The sequence below is a fragment of the Perca flavescens genome, chromosome 4 (assembly GCF_004354835.1).
Source record: "Perca flavescens isolate YP-PL-M2 chromosome 4, PFLA_1.0, whole genome shotgun sequence".
NCBI classification, from domain to species: Eukaryota; Metazoa; Chordata; class Actinopteri; order Perciformes; family Percidae; genus Perca; species Perca flavescens.
The window spans coordinates 25,575,785-25,597,726 of NC_041334.1; the positions used below are offsets into that span (position 1 = coordinate 25,575,785).

General features: G+C 40.6%; 3 protein-coding genes across 3 annotated transcripts; 1 reads left to right on the forward strand and 2 right to left on the reverse strand.

Moving 5' to 3' along the window:
- Positions 1-315: 315 nt before the first annotated feature.
- Positions 316-2,832, forward strand: gpx1b (glutathione peroxidase 1b). Its single transcript, XM_028575411.1, has 2 exons — positions 316-621; positions 2,103-2,832. The coding sequence occupies exons 1-2, from the start codon at positions 409-411 to the stop codon at positions 2,451-2,453; spliced, it is 564 nt and encodes a 187-aa protein (XP_028431212.1). The 5' UTR covers positions 316-408; the 3' UTR covers positions 2,454-2,832.
- A 1,546-nt stretch (positions 2,833-4,378) lies between these two features.
- On the reverse strand, positions 4,379-16,758 carry usp4 (ubiquitin specific peptidase 4 (proto-oncogene)). Its single transcript, XM_028575713.1, has 22 exons — positions 16,397-16,758; positions 14,944-15,071; positions 14,693-14,823; positions 14,485-14,611; positions 14,169-14,314; positions 13,334-13,395; positions 12,983-13,129; positions 12,186-12,303; positions 11,902-12,075; positions 11,658-11,816; positions 11,058-11,282; positions 10,762-10,845; positions 10,570-10,664; positions 10,286-10,468; positions 9,865-10,163; positions 9,176-9,394; positions 9,004-9,074; positions 8,804-8,919; positions 8,562-8,711; positions 6,434-6,537; positions 5,936-6,024; positions 4,379-5,721 (listed from the first exon to the last, which is right to left on the reverse strand). The coding sequence occupies exons 1-22, from the start codon at positions 16,546-16,548 to the stop codon at positions 5,599-5,601; spliced, it is 3,102 nt and encodes a 1,033-aa protein (XP_028431514.1). The 5' UTR covers positions 16,549-16,758; the 3' UTR covers positions 4,379-5,598.
- A 192-nt stretch (positions 16,759-16,950) lies between these two features.
- On the reverse strand, positions 16,951-20,419 carry emc3 (ER membrane protein complex subunit 3). The gene is made up of 9 exons (XM_028575803.1): positions 20,155-20,419; positions 19,556-19,733; positions 19,405-19,462; positions 19,176-19,269; positions 18,774-18,878; positions 18,542-18,623; positions 18,316-18,395; positions 17,847-17,929; positions 16,951-17,765 (listed from the first exon to the last, which is right to left on the reverse strand). Exons 2-9 carry the CDS (start codon positions 19,708-19,710, stop codon positions 17,637-17,639), a joined length of 786 nt encoding a protein of 261 aa, XP_028431604.1. The 5' UTR covers positions 19,711-19,733; positions 20,155-20,419; the 3' UTR covers positions 16,951-17,636.
- Between the last annotated feature and the right edge of the window lie 1,523 nt (positions 20,420-21,942).

Consider the following 21,942-nt stretch of genomic DNA (forward strand, 5'->3'; position numbering starts at 1 on the left):
GTAATTTCTATTCTGTATTTCTATTCTTGATTGTTGCAGTGCTTTGCTTTTATTTTTATTTCCTCCCGTTTAACGTATGCACCAAACACCATTTTTTTACTAAAATCACTGTTTGACTTAATAAATCTTATTTATTTATTCATTTACTTTTTAATAAGTTTTACTTACAATGAGTAAATATATATTTTATCAGTCCTGGCTTTTCATATTACGTGGTATGATGGTACGTTAAAATCGGCCGTCCCGCAGGCTGCAGGGTTTGAACTGTCTTGGCAGCTAAATACAAGATCTTTGACCATATTAGGTCATATAAGGTTGGCTCAAGATGCAGTTGAGCGGTTTAGCTATCGGAAGTAAAGGGAACGTTGAGACAGTTATCAAAGAGAAGAGGTATCAAGAAGGGCAAGAATGGCTAAATTTTACGACCTAACGGCCAAACTATTATCAGGAGAAACGTTTAATTTCTCCTCCCTGCAGGGCAAAGTTGTCCTCATTGAGAATGTCGCGTCTCTCTGAGGTACGACCACCAGGGATTACACCCAGATGAACGAGCTTCATGAGCGGTACGCCAGCAAGGGGCTCGTTATCCTGGGAGTGCCCTGCAACCAGTTCGGCCATCAGGTGAGAACATTCTGCTCTTGACTTTTAGGCATACTGTGGTTAATATTTTTTTATTTTTTATTATTACCTCGAAAATAGCCCACGTGCTTTTAGACTTTAGAAAGGATGTTATAGTTAGCTCAGTTGGTAGAGCAGGCGTACATATATACATGTTTACTCCTCGACGCAGTGGCCGCGGGTTCGACTCCGAGCTGCGGCCCTTTGGTGCATGTCTTTCCCCCTCTCTCTCCCCTTCCATGTCTTCATCTGTCCTGTGAAAATAAAGTCTTAAAAATGCCCTTAAAAAAAGAAAGGATATTATAAAACAACAATTGTACATCATACTATTATTAGAATCAATTTGTGCTTGAATCAAATTCAAGAATTTTCCTGTTTTAGACTTGCTTTAGCCTGTACACGTTTACTGGCTTGTTTTAGATCTAGATATCAATTTATAACTGTACTGACAGTAATCCAAGTACATTATTAGCCTAACGTTAAATTAAACCAATGGTTACAAATTCGAAAAGTAAAAAAAAAATTCAAGTACAGATTTTGATTTTTTTTTTTTTTTCCTGGTGATTAATTACTGTGAGCAGTTTCCGCAATGTTGGATATTTTGGAATGAGGAAATTGTGGTAGTGTCGGTTGCAAAACACCTAACAAGTTGTAAGTTCCTCGTAACGTAATGCATACAATGTAGGCTATTCTGCTTCACCATTATAAGGAACACAATAAGCAATATGTCATTTATTAACTGAGTGTAAATGGCAACAATAGCCTGTTAGTAATTTCTTAATAGACGGTTACAGAAGTGATGGTTCAAATTATCAGCAGGAAGTTAAGTCTAACGGTCTATGGGGAGAGGTTCCTTCTGTTTATGAAAAACCCAGATAAAAAGATAAAGCAAACGTTGAGAGAGCATTCATACAATCAATGTGATCCTCTGTGGGCTCCAGGCAAACCAAAAGTTAGTTGTGTGATGGTTTACTGGTCAGCATCAAATTATTACACCTTGAGTAAGTATGGGTTAGTTCAAAGTCGTATTAAAATTGCATGTTGGACTGCTGAAAGACAAAAAAGACAGTCCATTTTTTTTTTTTTTTTAAATCCCACTTTTTTTTAACTTCAAACCTTTTTTTTTTGTTGATTTTAAACAACAGTCTTTCAACATATGTATTCAAATACATCACAAATATAGTCTTCTTGCAACAACAACCCACCCACAAACTTGAGCCATCTGTTAGTAGAAAAAACCATAGTAATAGTAATAATACTGGTTTACAGTAAAAGTAACAAAATGACAACTTCAAACCTTTATTGTTCCATGACAGTATCTGCTGATCACTTTCCTCACAAAACATCATAGCTCTCTTTGACATGTCTCTAAAGACGTAATGCCATGTTAGACTTTATCACGTTAACCTCCTGTAGTGACCTGAACCGGTCTGCTTCCTAAAATGTCACATAATCACATACAACCTCCTGATTAACCCATGCAGGAGAACTGCAAGAATGAAGAAATCCTCGTGTCTCTGAAGTACATCCGTCCTGGAAATGGCTTTGAGCCAAAGTTTCAGCTCCTGGAGAAAGTGGATGTGAACGGGAAAGATGCCCATCCCCTGTTTGTGTTCCTGAGGGAGAAGCTGCCATTCCCCAGCGACGAGCCAACCGCCCTGATGACTGACCCCAAGTTAATCATGTGGAGCCCGGTCTGCAGGAACGACGTGGCGTGGAACTTCGAGAAGTTCCTCATCGGGCCGGACGGACAGCCTTTCAAGCGCTACAGCAGGAGGTTCCTCACCAGCGACATCGACGGAGACATCAAGAAGCTCCTCAGCCAGGCCAACTAATGAAGCCGTCCTCCTAAACGTTGTTCACCCATCCTACAGCTTCCACTTGCACCAGCTTTTTTTTTTTTTTTTTTTTTTTACAATGTGTGTAACCTTCAGTTTTGCGGGGGAAATCACCTTTTTAGGCTAATCGATTTTCCCCGCCATAGCTTCTGTAGATGGTGTTCGACCAGTTTTCCAGACCACCTGTGCTCTCTTGCATGCGATAGCGGTGTTCTGTTCTTTTACTACATGAAGGCATCCTCTGAAACCAAGCTAGTTGGGAGGGGGGTATCTGATGAAATGTAAAAGGCTGAATCTTTCGGCTGCATTGTGTGCATGTAAAGCACAGCTGTGTTTTGATGTATTAAGAGGACCAATAAATGTATTTTTTCAAACATTTCCTGACTATCAGTGAAATTATGGTAACAAGATTTTAAAAAATGTAAAAAAAATAATAAAAATGTGTGTGTATATATATATATATATATATATATATATATATATATATATATATATATATATATATATATATATATACACATACATTTTTTATTTTTTTGGGGGGGGGGCTTTTCCACCTTTATTTGACCGGACAGCTAGATGAGAGAGGGGAAAACAATGCAGGTAATTGTCACAGGGCAGATTTGAACCCTAGACCTCTGCGTCGAGCCATAAACCTCAAATTATATGTGCGCCTGCTCCACCCACTGACCCAACCCAGCCACGATATTTCAACACATTTTTAATTCAAACTACATAGTAAAGTCCAAAACTAAACTGCATTTAAAAAAATCTGACCTTGTAAGAAGGTCCCATATTAAAAAAATATTTTTCTTACATGTAACCTTCAAATGAAAAAAGTCATAGTGGGTAATAAAATATCCATCCAGCACTTGTGTGGCAAATACTGGGTTGGCAGGAACAGTGCAAACCGTGCCTACAGCAGAGTACAGGTCATAGTTCATTTTGCAATCAGCCAGAATGAATGGCATGTAATCGGGGTTGCATCACCTGAAAATAAAGATCATGTTGCAATACCGTTAGTACCACGGACATTAAGCCAGCTTTGTTAAGATTCACAGTTTTGGTGTGGGCTTATTAGAGTTTATATTTTTTTGTGCGTGTAATTAGTCCAAACAAACCACCTTGTTGAGGCTTCCAGTCTTTATTGTACTTTGAATTCAAATATTTCTCAGTTAAAAACAAATACTGTAGATATCGGGAATAAGATAAATATGAGGACAAGGATTTGTACACCTATTTTCAATAGTGTGATTATTTACATCTCTTGTTATTTTTCGAGTTTGGATTGCTGTTGTGATTTTAAGATTCGCTGCTTTTGGCAGCTGGATTTTGTTTTCAACCAAGTATCTAGGATTACAAGTATGATGTAAAACTTTTCTAGGCATTAGGTTTAAATGATTATATTTAGGTAGTCATCGCTGAACAACATGATTGGCTGGCCCAACTAGCAAAAAAAAAAAAAAAGGGCACTTGGAGGCCCTTCAGATTAACATGCTGTAAGTGCATACTTTATGCCACAGAACAAGACTTACGGAAATAAATCCATTAAGTACTAACTGCCATCTGGTTTCACTAGAAGACCCTCGAGACCGACTCTAAGTAAAGGTGTTTTATGCTCCGTCACACTCACACAAGTCACCTGTAAAAACTGCTTCTTGGGATAATTGTGTGTCTGTAAAGACCGCATTAAGATAAAACAAAAGGGTTATTCTCTTATGCTACCAATTTAGACAACGTTGCCTTATTTTACTTTAACAGCTGAGTGGTGTACTATGATCACTGAAGGTAAAACAAGTGGCTCCACATGCCTGCACCCAGTAGGGATTGCTGTTAAGGTACTGATGTCCTGACCCCATCTGATGACACGTGTAGTTTGTTCCTAATGACAAGGAGCAAGTTCAAGTTTCATGAATGAAAGCACCACTTTTATACTAGTTTATTTTTGCTTCACTCAAGTGTGCTTTGAAGATATCAAATAACATAGCAATTTCAATACAGCGCTGCATTAATGAACAAGACTAATGACAAGCCATTGCAGGTGAGCTGGGGGGGAGGGGTCGGGTCAGGCAGCAATCAAAATTTGCTTATAAGACACATTAAAAGGATCTGGAAGTGTATGACAGACCATAACCCTTAACGCTAAGGCCCAAATCATACAATTCTGTTATGTCTATAGATACACCAGAAGCAGGTAGATAACGTACTCATGGAGAATTCAAAGTGCCCCGTTTTTAGTCAGGTTGCAGGAATCAAAAGGCCGCTTTTGCATCGTGATGACAAAAAAAGAAAGAAAGAAGTTTAGAGTCCGAGAGACAGCACAGCCCGTTGTGCGTCAAAGATAAAAAAAAAATAAATAATGATGGCTGAACAAGAGCGAGGCTGAAAAAAACACTTAACTGCTTCTGCCGCAGCTCATGTCAAGACGCAGATCTTAAACCCTTGAAGCAAGACATCCCCCTCTGTGGTTTAGATTGAAACTCAGGCCTCTAAATGCCACAGTTACTCTGCAGCAGCAAGCTCTCCCTCAGTGAGCCACTCTACACAGGTGGAATAAGGTCACAGGATTCTTTCAACAAGCATGGCATGTTATTGTTCTGTGTGCATATCGCACTGTTAAAGTTAGCGTTTACCTCAGCACAGCAAGATTATCAAAGATAAATCTAGGCACAATGCCAGTATCCTGCTAATGTCTTAACAGTTGGAACATTTCATCATAAAAACATTGGAACGCTTTGGTTGAAACAACATGTGCATTTGGCTTCTTTCTTTTTGTTTTTTTTAATATATTTCTGAAACATTTGTTTATATACGCATTTGAGGGCACTTCTAACATTCTGTTCATCCAGTGAGAGGATCTATATCCATTTAGACTCCTCTTTAGTTCCAGACTAGTAAATTAGGATCAGAAATCAGTAGGCCACCCGCTGCAGGGAGGAAGTCTCTCAGGTCACTCTTCTGACAAGGCTGTTGGCTCTAGTTGACAACATACGAGACAGAAACCAAATAAAATACGGGGAAGGTAGGGTTAATAATGTTAAGTCTGTGGAGTCCTCTGTCACTAAAGGAGCTTTGTGTGTGCGTCCGAGTGTCTCTATTTGCTGTATGTGTTTCAGTGCGTTTCCCTTCGCGTCAAGGCTCCTCAGTTTGTGTCCATGTGGTCATCGACTGCTTCTGGGGCTCCTCCCAGCGAGGCCGAAGGCTGAGGTTTGGAGGGGGCTTCCTCGTCTCTGCGCTGATAGAACAGCACATAGGCTGCTTTAGTCTGCAACGGGCGACAAGGATAGGATTACACTACAGAAAGAAGGACACTCGACACCAAGGACAGAAAGCCAAGAGGGCTGAGGGCTTATCTTCATCAACATCAGTCAATGATAAAAAAAAAAAAAACAAAAAAAAAAAAAAAGGATCAGCACATCTCTGGGGGCATTCAAGTACAGGATACCAAGATTTAGGAACATTAAAGATTCAAAACTCACCACAATCTGGTCCTCTGAGGCAGAGGAGACACTGCTGTCATCAAAGTAATACCACTTTCCGTCCACTTTATTCTTGCCATAACCGGTGTCTGTTGGAGTGAAAGAAGTGTTGAACAAACAAGCTATTCAGTATTCTATTTGTTAACCCAGAAAGAGATACGAAATTTCACACCAGTCCACTATGAAACGACAAAGCACACGTGAGGCACTTTGCCATATTAAAATGTAAGTGATTAGTGTCTATGGAGACACGGTGGTCATCCAGTAGACCATCTGTCAACAGATGGTAATGACACACACTGTGCGCATGTTTGAAAACTAACAAAAACTGTGTTGGCACAAGAACTAGAAACCTGAAAATAAAAACAGTTTAAATGTTAAAACGAGCTATTAACAGCTCTTTGTGCTAGGTTGATGTGGAGTGACATTGGCCTGGGATTTCAGGCTACACTTATTCAAGAGATTAAAATGACAGAGAAAGAATGAACAGGGACTTACAGTGACCCCCCCCCATTCCTCCATAGTGGTTTGACACGGCAACAAGGTCGTATATGTAGGGGCCGGCCTTCGGGTCACACACAAACTCGGACATGTTCAGATCCCTGACAAAGAAAATATCAACAGTCTTAGGGAAATAGGGCATTGCCACCACACTGAAACAGCGATATCAAAATGACAACAGCCAAGAAAATAAAAGCTAGATTTTCTTAACGTCACATTTTGACGTAAAATGCAGAATAGGGGCCTACGGGATGTTTAAGCCAACCTTAGTAAGCATGAGTCAGCCTTTTTTATAAAGAAGGATTTCAGTAACGTTTTCTCTGTGGCCTGGTTTCTAGTGGATCAAGTTTCTCAACAGAGGTCGATATGCGCTGCACACACAATGCCGAGAGTCAGACAGGCAGCCACAACTTCTCCATTTTAAAACGTCCAGGAAAACATGTCCCGTGCCAACTGAAAACCGGTTAATGACTCATGCAGAGCTGAAAGGCCACTTTTGAAAGCTATATTAGTTACACAACTCAAACATATGAGGACAGCAAGGACACAGGTGTAATTATTCTTTGGAGTATGAGGTCAGTTCTGAGAGTTTTAGACTACAGCTCCTCCTAGTGTAAAAGTGCCGCTGATACAGCACTCTGAGTTCCTTTGGCACAATCTTCAAATGACAAATTAACATAACATTTAATGAAATACTGTGCATCCACAGCTCATTTGTTACAACCTGATCTGTATTTCTAATGGATGTCCCAAATATTAAAAATAATTATTACAATTTTGCATTGAGTAAGACTGCTTTTTTTAAAGAACTGCAAAAATTCAGAAATTTGAAAGGTCCTTCACGTCGACTGTCCACCTTCACAGGTGTCGTAAATTATTTTGAATGGTCAGACCTAGGGAAGCAACGATACGCTCAACTCACGGTCCGATACCATTCACGATTTTAAGTTTTCTCACGATTTTCTTTAACAGAATAAAATGAAAGAAAAATATTACTTTATTTACATAAACTGTGCAAAACAGCACGTGTCCTATTAAAAGTGCAACTGAAATAGTATTTTATCTTAAAAACAAAAAAATAAAGATTAAATGAAAGCTAGTTAATTGTTAAGGCCATATGGTTACATTTAAAGGATTTATTTAAAATGCAATAACAATAACTTAGAACTTTTTTCACCAGTAGTTTGCTGTTAAACACTAGATGGCAGAAAGGTATTTTACAACAACAATGAATGCAACAAAAGCTTATGGAGCCGGACCCAAATGCAACACTAAGTCCCCTGTCTGTTGTTTACACCGGCAATGTCCATGCTTTCTCAAAGTGAAGCTCCTCTGTGTCTTCAGCTGCAGACTGCAGACTGCAGACGTCCCGGTCCAATGGAATACAGTCACACTTTTACACAGTTTAGTAGAGGTGTTGAAATTAATCAAATAATCGATGCATCGAATCGTGGACATGGACGATGCTGCATCGATAATCGGCCTGGCCATAATCGATTATTTCTGTTTACAATTTAATGTAGGCCTAACAACATTTCTGTTTACATATTTTGCACAGTCAGGAAGTGCCATGTGCTCAGTGCTGTAGTTTTATGTATCCAATTTATTTAGTATTAGAGCACTGCAGAATGTTTTGTTTTTGAAGCTTGATAAGCTATGAATTAAATATCCTACATGGCTTTAATAGAAACATTTTATTTGACGCATTGTGATGCATCGAGATATCAAATCGCTGACATGATAATCGTAATCAAAAGATCAGTGAAGATTCACACCTCTACCGTTTAGCGGTCAGCATTTTAACCACGTTTAAGCCAGCTAACGTTACTAGCGGTACGCTAACGGTAGGCTTACGTTACCTGCTGTATGTTAACCAGCGTCATGCCCTGGGCTGTTTAAAAATTGCATGGCGATTCATTTTTTATCTCAAGCGGTTGTAATGTTTATACATTTATATTGATTCTTAACCGATTCACGATGCATCGTTACATCCCTAGTCAGACCTCTTCTCAGGACACCTGAAACTACTAAAAAAACACAACAGTGCCTTTTCTTATCATCAGACCAAAGCATTGTGCTTAAACTTTTTTTACTATAATGTCAATGAGCAATACTGTCTGCATACCTGATGGGAAAGTCCACCACCGTGTCCAGCTTGTCCCTCCAACACCGGTTGTAGGAAAATCGCTTTAGATGAACTACCAGAACTCGAGGCAGTGACCACAAGTCAAACTTTTTTGTGGCCTGTTGGTGTTTCTTACATGTTGGACAATACCTGCATTAAAAAAAAGATTGTATTTATATGACAAAGATAGACACAATAGTGGTGGTTTGACACGGAACTAGGCAGTAGTTGTGAATCCTTACCATGGATCGTGTTCTCCAAGTGTCTCCATGGTGGTAAAGAGCTCAATGCATTCCCTCAGAGCCACAGTGGCTTTCTTCTTTTGGGGCTGGAGCATGCTCTCATGCTTCTCATAGGCCTGCACACAATATTCACACGTATATAAATAGACTGTTTGCATATCTTGTCACTGGATTTTTCTGATGAATATTAACCTACTGACCTCTGCTTCCTGTTCATCATAACACAGTTTCTTTGACTCTGTGTCCCAGTCAATCGCCACCGTTGAATGCGCTTCAGAGAGAGAGAGACATGGGAGAGGCTGTGTCAACACAAAGTGGCTTTGGAAAATAAAACTAGCAATGCAATTGTGAGTTTAAAAGATTAGTACTGACGATTAAGTTTGAGGACATTTCCATCACAGGGCAGCGGGCTGATGTTAGCTGTTCCGTAAGAGTTGACTATGCTGAAAGTGAAGAGCTTGGCTGGCGAAGACTGCTTGGGCATGTCTCCTTTAGACCCATTTTCCAAGTCAGAGGTCTCCTCTTCCTCCTCTTCAGACTGGCCGTTCTCTGGCTCTGGACTCCCCTGGTGGTCCATGGCTTCCTCCTCACCTGAACAGGCAGCAATGAAATTTCATCACTTTTTTGCATGGCTTTACTTTACATTCATTTAAAGTCCTGATAAAGCAAAAATTAATGTGTTCCGAGTTTGCCAGACCACAGGAAAATGTGTTATTAACCATCCACCCAAATCTAAAGGAATAAAACCGCCAATTACTGTATATAAAATTAGGTTTCAAAATCATAAAATATTTTGTTTTTGAAAAAAAACACAGGATTCTCTGCTCTGACACGCTGGGGGCATGTCCGCTGAAGGCACTGTGTTAGTTCGCTAGCACATATACTAAAAAAGTAGTGGGGGGGACAAAGAAATTGTGAGAGACAGTTTAACTCCATAATTCTGTACTAGACAGTTTACAGTCGTTTTACATGTTTTCAACAAGAATAACATGTTTAGAAAGAAATCAGATTTGGCTTTACCCAGACTTTAGATATGGTGACAGATCATGTTAGCTGCTTACCATCATATAGCCCATTAGTTTTGTTGCATGTCCCTGAGTGGTTGCTGCCGTTACTGAAGCTGGCACTGCACGAGGCCCCGTCTGACAGGGGGCTGCCACAGCCACCCAGGCTGGCATTGAGACTAGATGCTGTGGAACATTCAGGAGCTTGGCTGCAGCTGGCGACGGTCGCTGAGGCTGAGGCAGAGGCAGAGGCAGAGGCAGAGGCAGAGGCTGAGGATGAGGATGAGGCCGAGGATGAGGATGAGGCCGAGGCTCTGCTTTCATTATGAGGGCCTTGGGATTGTTTTACATAGCGCCTGCAACAGGGAACAAAGGAGATTAGTTAACCAGCAAACACACTCAGAACTCACTTTTTATTAGCAGTCACGGGCACTGTCATGTGGTTTCCTTCCCTGCTATCCACACAGTAGGTCCTTACCCAATTTTCTCTAGGATCTTGTCATAAAGAACGTCTGCTACGAGGTTGTGTCTGGGCACGGTGAGGAGTAAAGGCTGGCCAAACAGCATGGTGCTCGTGGAACTTCCGACATGCTTGGAGTGGCGCTCCCTGAAATACACAGGCAGGTTCATCCTCTCACTGTCCTCCTCCTGTACCTCATATCTGCAAAGAGCAACAACACAAAACACGCACACATTACACACACCTAGTATTAAACCGCAACCACAGTGACTCACTTAAGATATCTCAACAACAAGACTCACACAAAGATGTCATCTTTTTCCATTATTTGGTTGAGGCCATCATCCCGTCTGTAGATTTTATGGAACCTATGATTGTAAACGTCAGCCACCACCATCTAGACAGAAATGTAAATAGCAAAGTTAGCACATGCTACTTAAACCCAAGACAAAGAAAATGTAAAGCTGGAGGTATAAAAAGAAAAACATTCTAACATTTTCTGGAGGGAATCCACAGAGTTTGGACAAGGCGCTGCACAGGTCTGTCACTGTACCCAGTTTTGGGACCACGACTCGATACTGTCAGACAAAGACAAAAAGAAGATATTGTGATCTAAGTCAGTGAACAGATTATTTAAATGCTTGAGCTTTCAGAAACATCAACAGCAAGTACAAAGCCAACTCTGTTCCGTTTGTTGTTCTGGTATTAGTTAGTCGGTATTAATCTGGATTAGTTTAACTGCAGTCGTTGAAGTCTGGAGCAATAACTCTAGAGCTTAATTCCACCTCACCTGTGTGGGTCTTGACTCAGGGTCTGATCGCACCAGGAAAACCTCCATAGTACGGTCCTTCTTCATGGGCAGAGGCAGTGTGAGGTAGCAGAATGGGTCAAAGGTTACGGACACCTTGGAGCACTCTGGGCACACCAAAGTGGATTTGAAGAGGCCGTGGAAAATATCAACAATAATCGAGTCATTGCGCAAGCGGTGGTTCGTCCAGGCTTCCTTTGCAACAATCTGCAATTCCACAACCAATAGAGAAATACTTTTATTAGATGCCACTTCAGAAACCTCCGAAAAGTATAACTAGATATTGTAAAGTGTTGTTATAGAACAGTGTAGATCAAAGCACACAATGTGCAGCTTCAAAACAAAAACCTATGCTATGTCTTACAGCTCAGTCAGTCAATCTCTTTGAAATTTAAAGCCTATTTGAATTTCATAAAGTGCTGCGAACATAAATATTTAAGCAGTGTCATATTGTGGCATCAGACCGAGCCGTGGAAGGTTTCCTTTTTGAGAAGAAAAAAAAAAATGCTCCTGAAAAACTATGCCACAAAATGTCCAGTTTCAAAACCAGTATGTCATTTATACGGTAGGTATGCACTGTACCTCGTCTGGACGGCCCTTTGCATCCCTCAGGGCCAGATAAGGCTTCTTTTTGACGCGGTTCAGATCTTCATGGAGCCCGTCGAGCAGGAAGGCCAACAGCTCCTGCGAGTCCTGCTGCTGGTAGCCTGAAAACTGGGGGGCAAAACGTCCAACCTGGGTCTTGAAACAAAAAGAGACATTTTATCAACGTTGTTTGTAGCTGTCCGATTATGGACGGATCATGAGGTTGTTTGACACAACTCACCTTGAAAGTACGTGGGGCCACATAGCTGCTGCGGCTCAGCCACATCTGCTTTACTAGATCTGCATAGGCCTCTGCAATCTCGCCCCTCATTCCCAGGGGATTCTCTCGGTTAATCTCTGCCTCATACTGGTCATTGAGGAAGTACTCTGTGAGTGGAGATGCATTGCTCAGGCACTGGAAGAAGAGCAATTTAAAAGTGGATTATGTGAAGATAAAACCCCAAAACATAGCAACTGACTCTCTCTGAATGGAAGTAACTGTAGCATTCAGGGTTGTTTTTTTACCTGGAGGGCAGAGTTCATGAAGCATGTGTTGCCCAAATTACTGAGACCACACAGGCCAGGCTGTGACTGCGACTCTCTGTAGTTGTAGGAGGAGCTGTATGAATTGTAGCCCCCCAGTCTGTTGGAAGAGCAGATGTGTTACCGTGGGTATCCTAAAAGACACGGTGCTGTGATGAAGCCATATGTTTAAACATGACATTCAAATATGGCTCATGGATCAAATATCAGATTGACAAAATACCACTTCAAGAGAATATGTTGACCACTTATCATGCGTACCTTGAGGAATTGTCAACAAGTAATATTGCAGAGGCTATCACCACCACCACACTCTTGTCCTAATTTAGAATACTGGCACACTTAGTCATGCAAATCCTGAATGAATACATGCCCTATAACTGAGTTATTTAACATGATTAAAACTATCCTGATACAGCACTGTAGTGTATGTACGCATTTGATACAAGCCAACTTTCAAATGGGCGTTTACATACACTGCTTTTCTGGGAGACACACAGTGTTGCAAAACAAATGGAAAAACTGACAAACATTTAAACAATGAAAAGCAGAAGTACTATAAAATCAGAACTAATGATATGACGGGCAGAGGAAAAGCACATCCTTTTAATTCTGCAGTGTGTAGCAGAAAATGAATTTATCTGTTCTATCAACAAAGACCGCATGCTCTGGTGAAGGTCTGTAGGGAGTGATCAGTTAGACTGATGTACTGATTCAATAGAGGTCTTAAATGCATGAGTATTGTGCGACAAGCTCCTCAATCAGAAATGAACTCTTGCCTGTTGCCAGAGGAGGTGCTGTTGTTAAGTGTGTAGCCAGGGCTACAGCTGCTGTCTCCATTTGTTACTGTTGATGAGATACTGGCTGTTGAGTTGGAGGAGAGTTTTGGGGAGGTAGTGAAATTCCTGGATGGGGTTGTACTGGATCTGGTAAGCAAGAGCGAAATCATGTTTTAGACTCAACACATTTGTAAAAAGAAGAAGAAAAAAAAATTCCTCAAACATTCAATGTTGTGCAAACTTGGATATATTATTTGATGTATATATTAAATGCTCTAAAACTCTATATAGGATATGATTTATCTCATTCGCACACTGAATGACAAAACAACAACAACAAGATATGCTTACTTGGGATGGGAAGCTTGTCTGGGCCACGTGCCATCCTCATTCTTCCGTTCAATAACAAGCACCTGTGGGAAAACAAGCCAAATGAGAGCCAAGCTGGCACAACTGACCTTCATGTCAGAGCTATCATGTCTCAAGCTTGAATTTAATACTAAGAGTTAAACATGTGCCGAGTGCTGCCAAGCTTTAGCAGCTGGAGGTAGATCAACTGGACTAGCTTCAACGTGCGTATTTTGTCTCATGCCTTTCATATTGCAACTCGTGACTATAAAGTACATGAGTGTGGGCGCAATAGCATGAAAACACCTGTACAGTTTAATCAAATTCAATAAAACGGTATTGAATAGTAAAACTTTGAAAGATCTTTTTGTTGTTGTTTTTTTTAATGAAAGGGTCACAGAGATATTAGCTCTACTCTGCAGTAACATTTGAGGCCATAGTTTGTGTTGACGAAATCTTATGTGGTAAGATGTCATTCTCTTTTCAACACCCAGTCCAACCCCCATTTATGTAAAGGGTCACAAAATATAACTAATACCTTACATTACCCTTGCAACACAACAGCATCAAAAATTACCATAAAGCTGAACCATAACAAGACATCTCCAGCACAAAAATGCCAACATTAAAACCTTAACAATATATATCTTATTGCAGGACTGTATTGTATTGCAATCGACTCTCAGAGTTCCTGTTATTCTGTGCAATGCCTGTATATGAATTATGTATGCACAGTGAGTACCAATGTGTTACTGGGCTGTGGTGTTCCTCAAAAGAAATGAGGAACAGAGTCCATCAATGATCTGGAGGTTATATGAATAACACAGCTCTACGCTACCTGCCCCTGGAAGAGACCAGCATCCTGTACGGTGCTGTCTGGCTTGTTCAGCTGCTCGTAGGTGTTGCTCATGTATTTGTTCCAGAGCCGTGTCTCCTTCTCTGATGGGATATCGAACAGCGTCCTCATCTCCTTCTCTATAGTATCTAGAAAGAAGGGATTTGCAAGGCTTGCTTATTATCTTTCTGCTTACTTTTTTTTTTTTAAACACAAAACACATATAATGACTGACAATGTATGATATTTCCTTCAGCCATCCATCTCGTTATTTTCAATGAAAAGTCGAAGTCCATTGAACACTCATGTAGACCCTCACCTATAGTATCAGCTTTACTGAAATGACGCGTGACAACATTGTCCATGTTGTCGTTCTCACACAAGTTCAGCTCCAGCAAATAGACCTCCACCTTACAGTGCTTGACAAACATGCCATGCTCAACAACCTGGAGAAGAAAAAAAGACATGTAGGAGCCCAATTGATAAGTGAATAGTCAAAGTAAAACAAATATCTTTAACAGCATTACCTTCCTAACGATGGGTCTCTGGCCCTCAAGGCAGCCGTACCAGCTCACAAGTTTATTCCATGCCTCAGTGGGTACAAGGACATAGTCCAGCTCATCTATAAGGTGCTCTTTCAGGGCTTGAGTCTCCTGGTCTTTAAAGAAACAAAAACAAAATGATGACTACAGGCTTGAAAAACAACTCTTTTAATCTCTGTTGGATTTGTGCTGTTCTCAACACCCAATAGATGCTCGTTTGAAGATGAAAGTTTTACCTGAGAACAGCCCAGAGTTATCAATTGGTCCTGGATAGAGACTACGTTCTCCAACATTGTACATGTCCCAGCTGTCAAATCCGACATACTTCTTCCATTGTTTGAACCACCGGCTGTCTATTAGATACCTAAAACAAATAAGTTTGTGACAGTTAATGACAAACATATCACACTTTGAGAGACACTTGATCATTTATTTTGACACTTTAAGACTCATACTTCATAAAGCATTTTTTGGTCACCGCCGGATATGTTTATTATCAAAGGTTAAGAGAGGATACTATGCATGCATTTTAGACAGGCATTGCATTTAGTCTCATGCATCACTAGTTCACAGCAAGCTAGTTTGACTTAATCTCCTACCAAGCGAGAATCTCCTTTAGTTAATAGGCTTGTTAGAAAGCATTTACGTGGCAAGACATTAGGGTCATGGAACTCTATTTTGTTCGACCACTGTCAGAATCAATGCAAAAGCCTCAAATAGGAGGTGTCTCAGTCAAAGTACGGTGTATGATATTTGCCCTTTAACCTGAGGTTAATTTCCGGAAACTATGCAACAGTGTTAACTTGCTTAGGGGAAATAATACATTCCAGCTTGAATACCATGGGATAGAAGTTCATCTTTAACTACAGTATCATGAAATACTTATCTACAGCTGGCTAATTTCAACAACTAGCTATATGATATGACATGTTAGCTGAGTAGCTAGTAGCTGACAGACATGCCATGTTTTTCCCTTAGTGCCCATTTCTATAAACAAGGCAATTGAAATGATTCCTTATCTGACATTTATACGTTGTAAAATGTAAGTACTGTGGTGAAGCCTCTTTAATACACCTAGCTGCATTATGCCCAGGGCCTGGATGGTCTTTAAGATATTAAACAATATTAGCTAACACAGGAAGCAGGCCAGCAAGCAAATCTGTCAAGACAACTTCAACTGGCATGCCATTACAAGTATGTAACGTCATTGCAAAATATTCCTGTTGAGGGCCCATTTCCTGATCACTACTTATAAAGCTACGAGCCGGTCTAACTGGCAGGAGAACACACCATCTGAATTCAGGGCCTATTCTTTCAGCCGACTCGCCACCACATCAGCCAACGTCACTGAACTTGTGACAAACGGGCATTAACGTTTAAGAACTCTACAAATGAGCCACGCAGTTAGCCGTGTTAGTTTGGTTGTTTACGACCACCGTTAAAGCAGTTAGTACAGGCACCACTCTAAACAGATACATTGTAAAGTCAGGCTGGCTAGCAACTGGCGTGCTAACTTGTTCAACATTAGCTGGCCAAAATGTCGGTAGCACAGCAGCTTTCAATTTGAGACTTGCAACCATAGGTGCCGTTAGCTTGCTAGCTTTAGCATGTTAGCATTTCCTGTTTCTCACTAGCTAACGTTAGCTTAGCTAAAACACCTAGGTAACGTTTGCCGTTACCGATTCTTACCATTCGTCGCCCTTCCTTAGAGTTGTTTTCAATAGTGACCCAATAGTCTGTTTTTGATTTTCGGTTGAAGGAGTTGGCATTTCTGCGGCTACCGGCTCAGAGTCGGAGTCTGCCGCGCCACCCGGCTCGGGTCCGCCTCCCTCGGCCATCATGCAGAGAGTCTGCCGGTATCGTGAACGCGCGAATGGATGAGGCCGCGCACCTAGGCGAGCTTCTGAGCCCTGCTCATGGGAAACGTTCTTCCTCTACGGTCGATACACAATCGAGGAGAGCAGTCGCACTGTAGCACTCTAGTGCTACTGTTCTGTCGTCACCATCGCTACACCAGTCGGTCACAGGATAGGCCAGCGGTGTACCGAAAGGGCTACTTTACAAAACATCCGTGTATTGTTACGACCTCAGAGCATCTTCTGGGGCATCAACGAACTTCAGCACTGACTTCACCTTTTGAAAATTCACAGCCTGAAGGATGACTGACATATTAGTCAAATTACTCGTTTGAATGCCTATGGTATTTTAAATGTGTTGGGTGCATTGCAACAAAGAAAACCGGGTATTGTCAAAACAGGCTTTATGCTGTACAAAACACAGAAGAATTACATTACAAAATGAACCGTCTACATACTTCAAAAACACAATATTTCAATCACACAAACATTCCTGCCAACAGCTAATCGATTTAAATCGAACTTTAGGCAGCTGAGACAGGTCAGCTGATCTATATTTGATCCAACAAAAGAGTCATTAAAGAGTGTTAAAGTATAATTAAACATAATTGAGACTTGTAAAATGATAGTGTCCTATTGTTTAAACATGAGGATACATAAAATTGAGACAGCTAACCTAGCTGTGTATGACATAAGAAAAAAGAAGCACTAGCACTAGAAGTTCACATTCTTTTAACTAATGGCATACGGTTACAAGCTAATGCATTCCAATAAGCTAAAAGCCACTCAATTTCTCCCAAACATCTCCCTATCTCAAAAGGTGAAATAAAGTAATGATTTCTAATATGCATGAGACAGCAGCAGAACCAGTGTAATTTAAGTAATTTCAGATATTTTATGGGCAGGAAAGGAAATGTAACATTCACTGTAAAAAGACAAGGACGACAAATAAGTGAATGTAAACTTTGCATAACATGAAGGAATTTGTCCAATCTCTGTTGCTTCAACCAAAAACAAATCCCTGCAATGATCAAAATTCTAATTGAAGGCTCCAAGTAGAAGTGACCAGGCCATCAGAAGATACCACTTGGCAGCTCCTTGCTAAACATGCCATCGAGGTCCAGCTCTCTGCTCATCAGATCATCCTCTACACTCTCCAGCGCCCACTGATGGTCTGTCAGTTCCAGTGCCTCCCACTCGGCCTGAAATCAAGGACACATTACATGAACAACCAAGTAAAGCCTAACCCCATTCATATATTATGCTGAAAGTACAGAATATACCTTGAAAGCTTTATTTGTATCTGCAGGCATGGCCATGGCAGCACCACTCATCTGCTCCTGCATGATCCTTGACTGATCAGCACCTGTGGAGATTGCATCGCATAGCCAAAACAATCATCATCTGGGAATGAAAAATAATAATCTGAATGCAAAGCTCTTTCAGCATAGATAAGGCATTACAGAATTCACCCAAGTCACAGGCTTTACTCATAAGACTGAATTGATTTGTAAATAATAGCCAAGATGAATCTGTAGCTAAAACTTAAAATGAAACAACTCTCAGATTGTGTGTATTGAAATTAAATATTGTTTTTAAGTTCATATGTGAATCAAATAACTACTTGTAGTATGCCAGGGGCTGCTATTACTGTTAAACCTTCTGAGAATCAGCGTAAGTAGAATACACATTTTCACATTATAATCAAACAAACAAAACAGTCAAAATGATTTTAAGATGAGCTAAAATTACCATTATCTTGGCCAAGAATTAACGAGTACATGCTTCGTAGTCCAAACACGTTCAGGAAATACCATGATGCCGAACTCACCCTAGATTATAAACACACACACACACACACACACACACACACACACACACACACACACACACACACACTCTATCTTAAGCATTTTGAGTTTAATACGTAACAACTATGCAGTCCATCTCTAGATTTTGTTTTATGTATGGAGTTTACCAGGAGGCATCCAGTGAGAGCAGCTCTATTCCTTGCTGAAGCATGGGCTTGAAGCGCAGAGTAAGAGGGAAGGGAACCTTAGCTGTGTGAAATACAGTACAGAAAGAACTCAATATATGACTTCCATAGAAACAATATCTTATCTGGTAGCACGACAAATTAAAATTCTGTTTTGTTCATGACACATTCCGTGCCAAAAGCCGCAAGATCTGTGAGAGAGCTAGATCATTACTTGTTACAAATCCTGAAAAGGTCCAGTTGATCCAGCCTCCAATGAGGATCATGGGAAGCACATTGGTGACATTTCCTTTCATCATGTCTGTCAGCATGCTGGGATCTGTGAAAAGATACAGTATACAACAAAATGCACTCAATGAAATCCTTGCAAAGGACTGCCTTTTTTTAATATAATTGATAACTGTGCACTGACTTTGCTTCTCTATAAAAAGCAAATGTGTCACTTTAACAGCATTCTTTGATAAATACAGACAAAGCACAAAAACACCAGAGAGAACTGTTTTAATGACAATTTATTTGCGTTTTAAATGGGCTTCTTTATGAAGGGCCACTGTGAATTATAACACTGACCATTGCATCATCATCACCACCTGTATATTGGTAAATAAAGGATTACCTGTCATTGGAGAGGGTGGAACGACCTTTCTTTTGGTCTTCTTGAAAAATCCATCTTCTTGATTATTGAAGTAGAACTTCCTCATCAAAAAAGACTGAAACAAAGAGAGACTTCCTGTAAACACTGTAGCTGTGGGACAAATAAATGCAAAGACCAGTGGTTTTGTGTTGTGTGTGTATTTCGTATACAATAACTTGTACATGTGTAAAGATGGAAGATGAAATACTACCTGTTTGGGAATGTATTTTCCATTTTCTCTGAGGATTCTGCTCCGAATAAGAACCTGGCTGGATATGGAACAACATATTAATTCACATGAATTTTGGAGTTTCAATGTGGATATATAATCCTCCTCACAATTGAAGATTACGTAACGTTACCTGTCAGAAACCTGTTCTAACGTCAACTTCTTGTCACTTTGAAGAAGAATGGATACATAATGCCGAATCACCCCGACAAGAAAGGTGATGAAGACAATGGGTAACACCACCCAAAGTCGAATATTGGAGTCCAGCAGAAGCTCCGGCTCAGCCATACAGCCTGGTAACGTTAGCTTAACTGAAAAATTAAAGACACAGCAAGGCGAGCGTGAGATAAAGCAGGAACGTTTAACACAGCTTTTGTTCGTCTCAAATATTGAGGTGGCGTTCTAACTAATGTGATGCCTTTTTATTGTAACAGTTTGCTAAATTACAAAAATGTGACAAGCTACGACCGTGCTTTGAAACCACAGATTGAAGAGCTGTCAGTCATTTAGCTAGCTAGCTAGCCAGCGTCATTAAGATAACGTAATAGGTATTAAGCTAATGAGCTAGCTAACGCTTAACAACCTAAGCCCGACTTCACAGAGTAGAGACGACCTGTTATTTAACAAGCAGCATCAGCAGCAGCAGCAGCAGCAATAATGAATTAAACCACTAGCGATAAACGGCTGACGCTAGTGGTTCGCTAATGTTAACGTTAGCCAGGCTAACGTTACCTTCTTCCCTGATGCCCGTCACAGTTGGCTGAAGCTGGCGAGTCGTCTTAGCGCAGTGGCGACCACTTGCAGTGTTGTTTTCCAACTACGATAGACCCAAATCATACGCTATGTGAGGTAGTTTATTAAATCAAACAATATTTAACAGTTTGCATCCACTGCCGCGGTCATCGCGCTGTGGTGGTGTCTCCAGGGAGGATGAGAGCAGATTTCTGCTTCTGCAGCGCATCCGCATCTCACTCATTGACATATATAAGATCTCACTGGGACTGCAGCGCCACCCCGCGCCGATGGGGGGGAAGTTCCCCTCTGCCAATAGTCTCGCATTGCCAGACCCAGAGCCATAGAGATAGGCAGTCCGCCTGAAGTCCATGTGGGTCCATGGCAGTGACCAGGGTAGAAATAAAAAAAATGGCAATATCAGAGTACAGAAATACTTTGCTACAAGTAAAAGAACGCCTGTAGGAGCCATTCCTTGAACACGTATTTTGTTTTGATTATTCATTATAATAATGTTTGTTCTGTTCTTCTTAAGTTGTCCCCTTCACAGGTCAAAGGTTATTAAATAGGACGGTGACGCCAGTGGAGGTGTGGCTGACTGGGAGCACACAACTTTTTTATGGGATTAGTTTTGTGACTTTAATTCCAAGCAAAACTTCTCAAGTATCAAACAAAAAACACTAACTCAAGCAAAAAAAATTTCACCTCAAAGGTAAAACTTAAAACTTGCAAACAAAACATTTGTGTAGTTGTAAACTATTGGTCTTTTATTTGTTTGATATTATGTCATTTTGTTTACAGTTCCCTCTGCTTCTTTCTCAATGACCAGTCTTTTGCTCTCTCCATCACGTTTGCAGTCATGCTCCCAGCTTTCTCCTTTGCGCTCCCTGAGTTTTTGCTTGCGATTCTGACACAAATATCTCGCGTGGGCGGGTGTTACAGGGGTGCGTCCCCATTGGCTAATGAGTGTTAAGGGAAAGTTCAGGGAAAGTTTGAGTGACAGCTCAGCCTCAGTGCCCGTAAACCTTATATATATATGTCAATGAGGTAAACTAACGTTAGAGACTCAGAGTCTGGTCTGGAGGACACACAAGCCACTCCACAGGGGATTACTACAAGATTAATAAAGTGTAAGTATTGATCATTTATAAATTATCTGTGATCTACGTTGCAAGCATGGTTACTAGACATTTGTTGTCTCGTTGTGTTAAGTTACTAGCTAGCTAGCTAGTAAAGCTTTTTTATGTTCGCATTTAACGTTAGCTATACTGCTAACGTTATCTAAAACTTGTAGCCACCGGCTACCTTACTGAGCTAATTTACCATGGGAATCATGTATTCTTCGTGAGGCCTTACTCATGGAGCTGTATTAATTATCGTTTTCTCTCTGTAGAGACCTGCAGGACCCGAGCAGAGCTACGATGCTCTCCCAGGTAACCGTAGGTTAGTAACGTAGCTATATTATGGTCTATTAGGAAAGATTATTATCCAGCTAACTACTAATTGTTGTGGTTGCTATTGGCCTGATAGTACACAATGCTAGGGTATTGGTTAAGTTGTGTATGTAGAATGTAGAAGCTGTGAATGTAATATATTATATATAGAGTTCGACACATACATTAGATAATGTTCCATCTGTACACACTGTTCTTTCTTTGCACTACCTTAAGATGGCAGATAACTGACGTATTTTTTAGCACTGTAAATGTCAACAATATTTAAAATTAATGCATAGTGTTACTACTGTCCAAACTATGTACTTTAACTAACACACAAGGCCCTTGACAA

What these genes read in the sequence shown, in the direction of transcription:
- emc3 (XM_028575803.1), bottom strand. Translation starts at nt 19,710, where the DNA reads ATGGCTGAGCCGGAGCTTCTGCTGGACTCCAATATTCGACTTTGGGTG. An exon ending in GAAAATACATTCCCAAACAG is followed by an intron (nt 19,270 to 19,404) that starts GTAGTATTTCAT and finishes TCTTTGTTTCAG; the next exon opens with TCTTTTTTGATGAGGAAGTT. An exon ending in CTCTCACTGGATGCCTCCTG is followed by an intron (nt 18,396 to 18,541) that starts GTAAACTCCATA and finishes TTTATAATCTAG; the next exon opens with GGTGAGTTCGGCATCATGGT.
- usp4 (XM_028575713.1), bottom strand. Translation starts at nt 16,548, where the DNA reads ATGATGGCCGAGGGAGGCGGACCCGAGCCGGGTGGCGCGGCAGACTCC. An exon ending in AAATGTCCTCAAACTTAATC is followed by an intron (nt 9,075 to 9,175) that starts GTCAGTACTAAT and finishes CTCTCTCTGAAG; the next exon opens with CGCATTCAACGGTGGCGATT. An exon ending in CCTCAGAGGACCAGATTGTG is followed by an intron (nt 5,722 to 5,935) that starts GTGAGTTTTGAA and finishes CGCCCGTTGCAG; the next exon opens with ACTAAAGCAGCCTATGTGCT.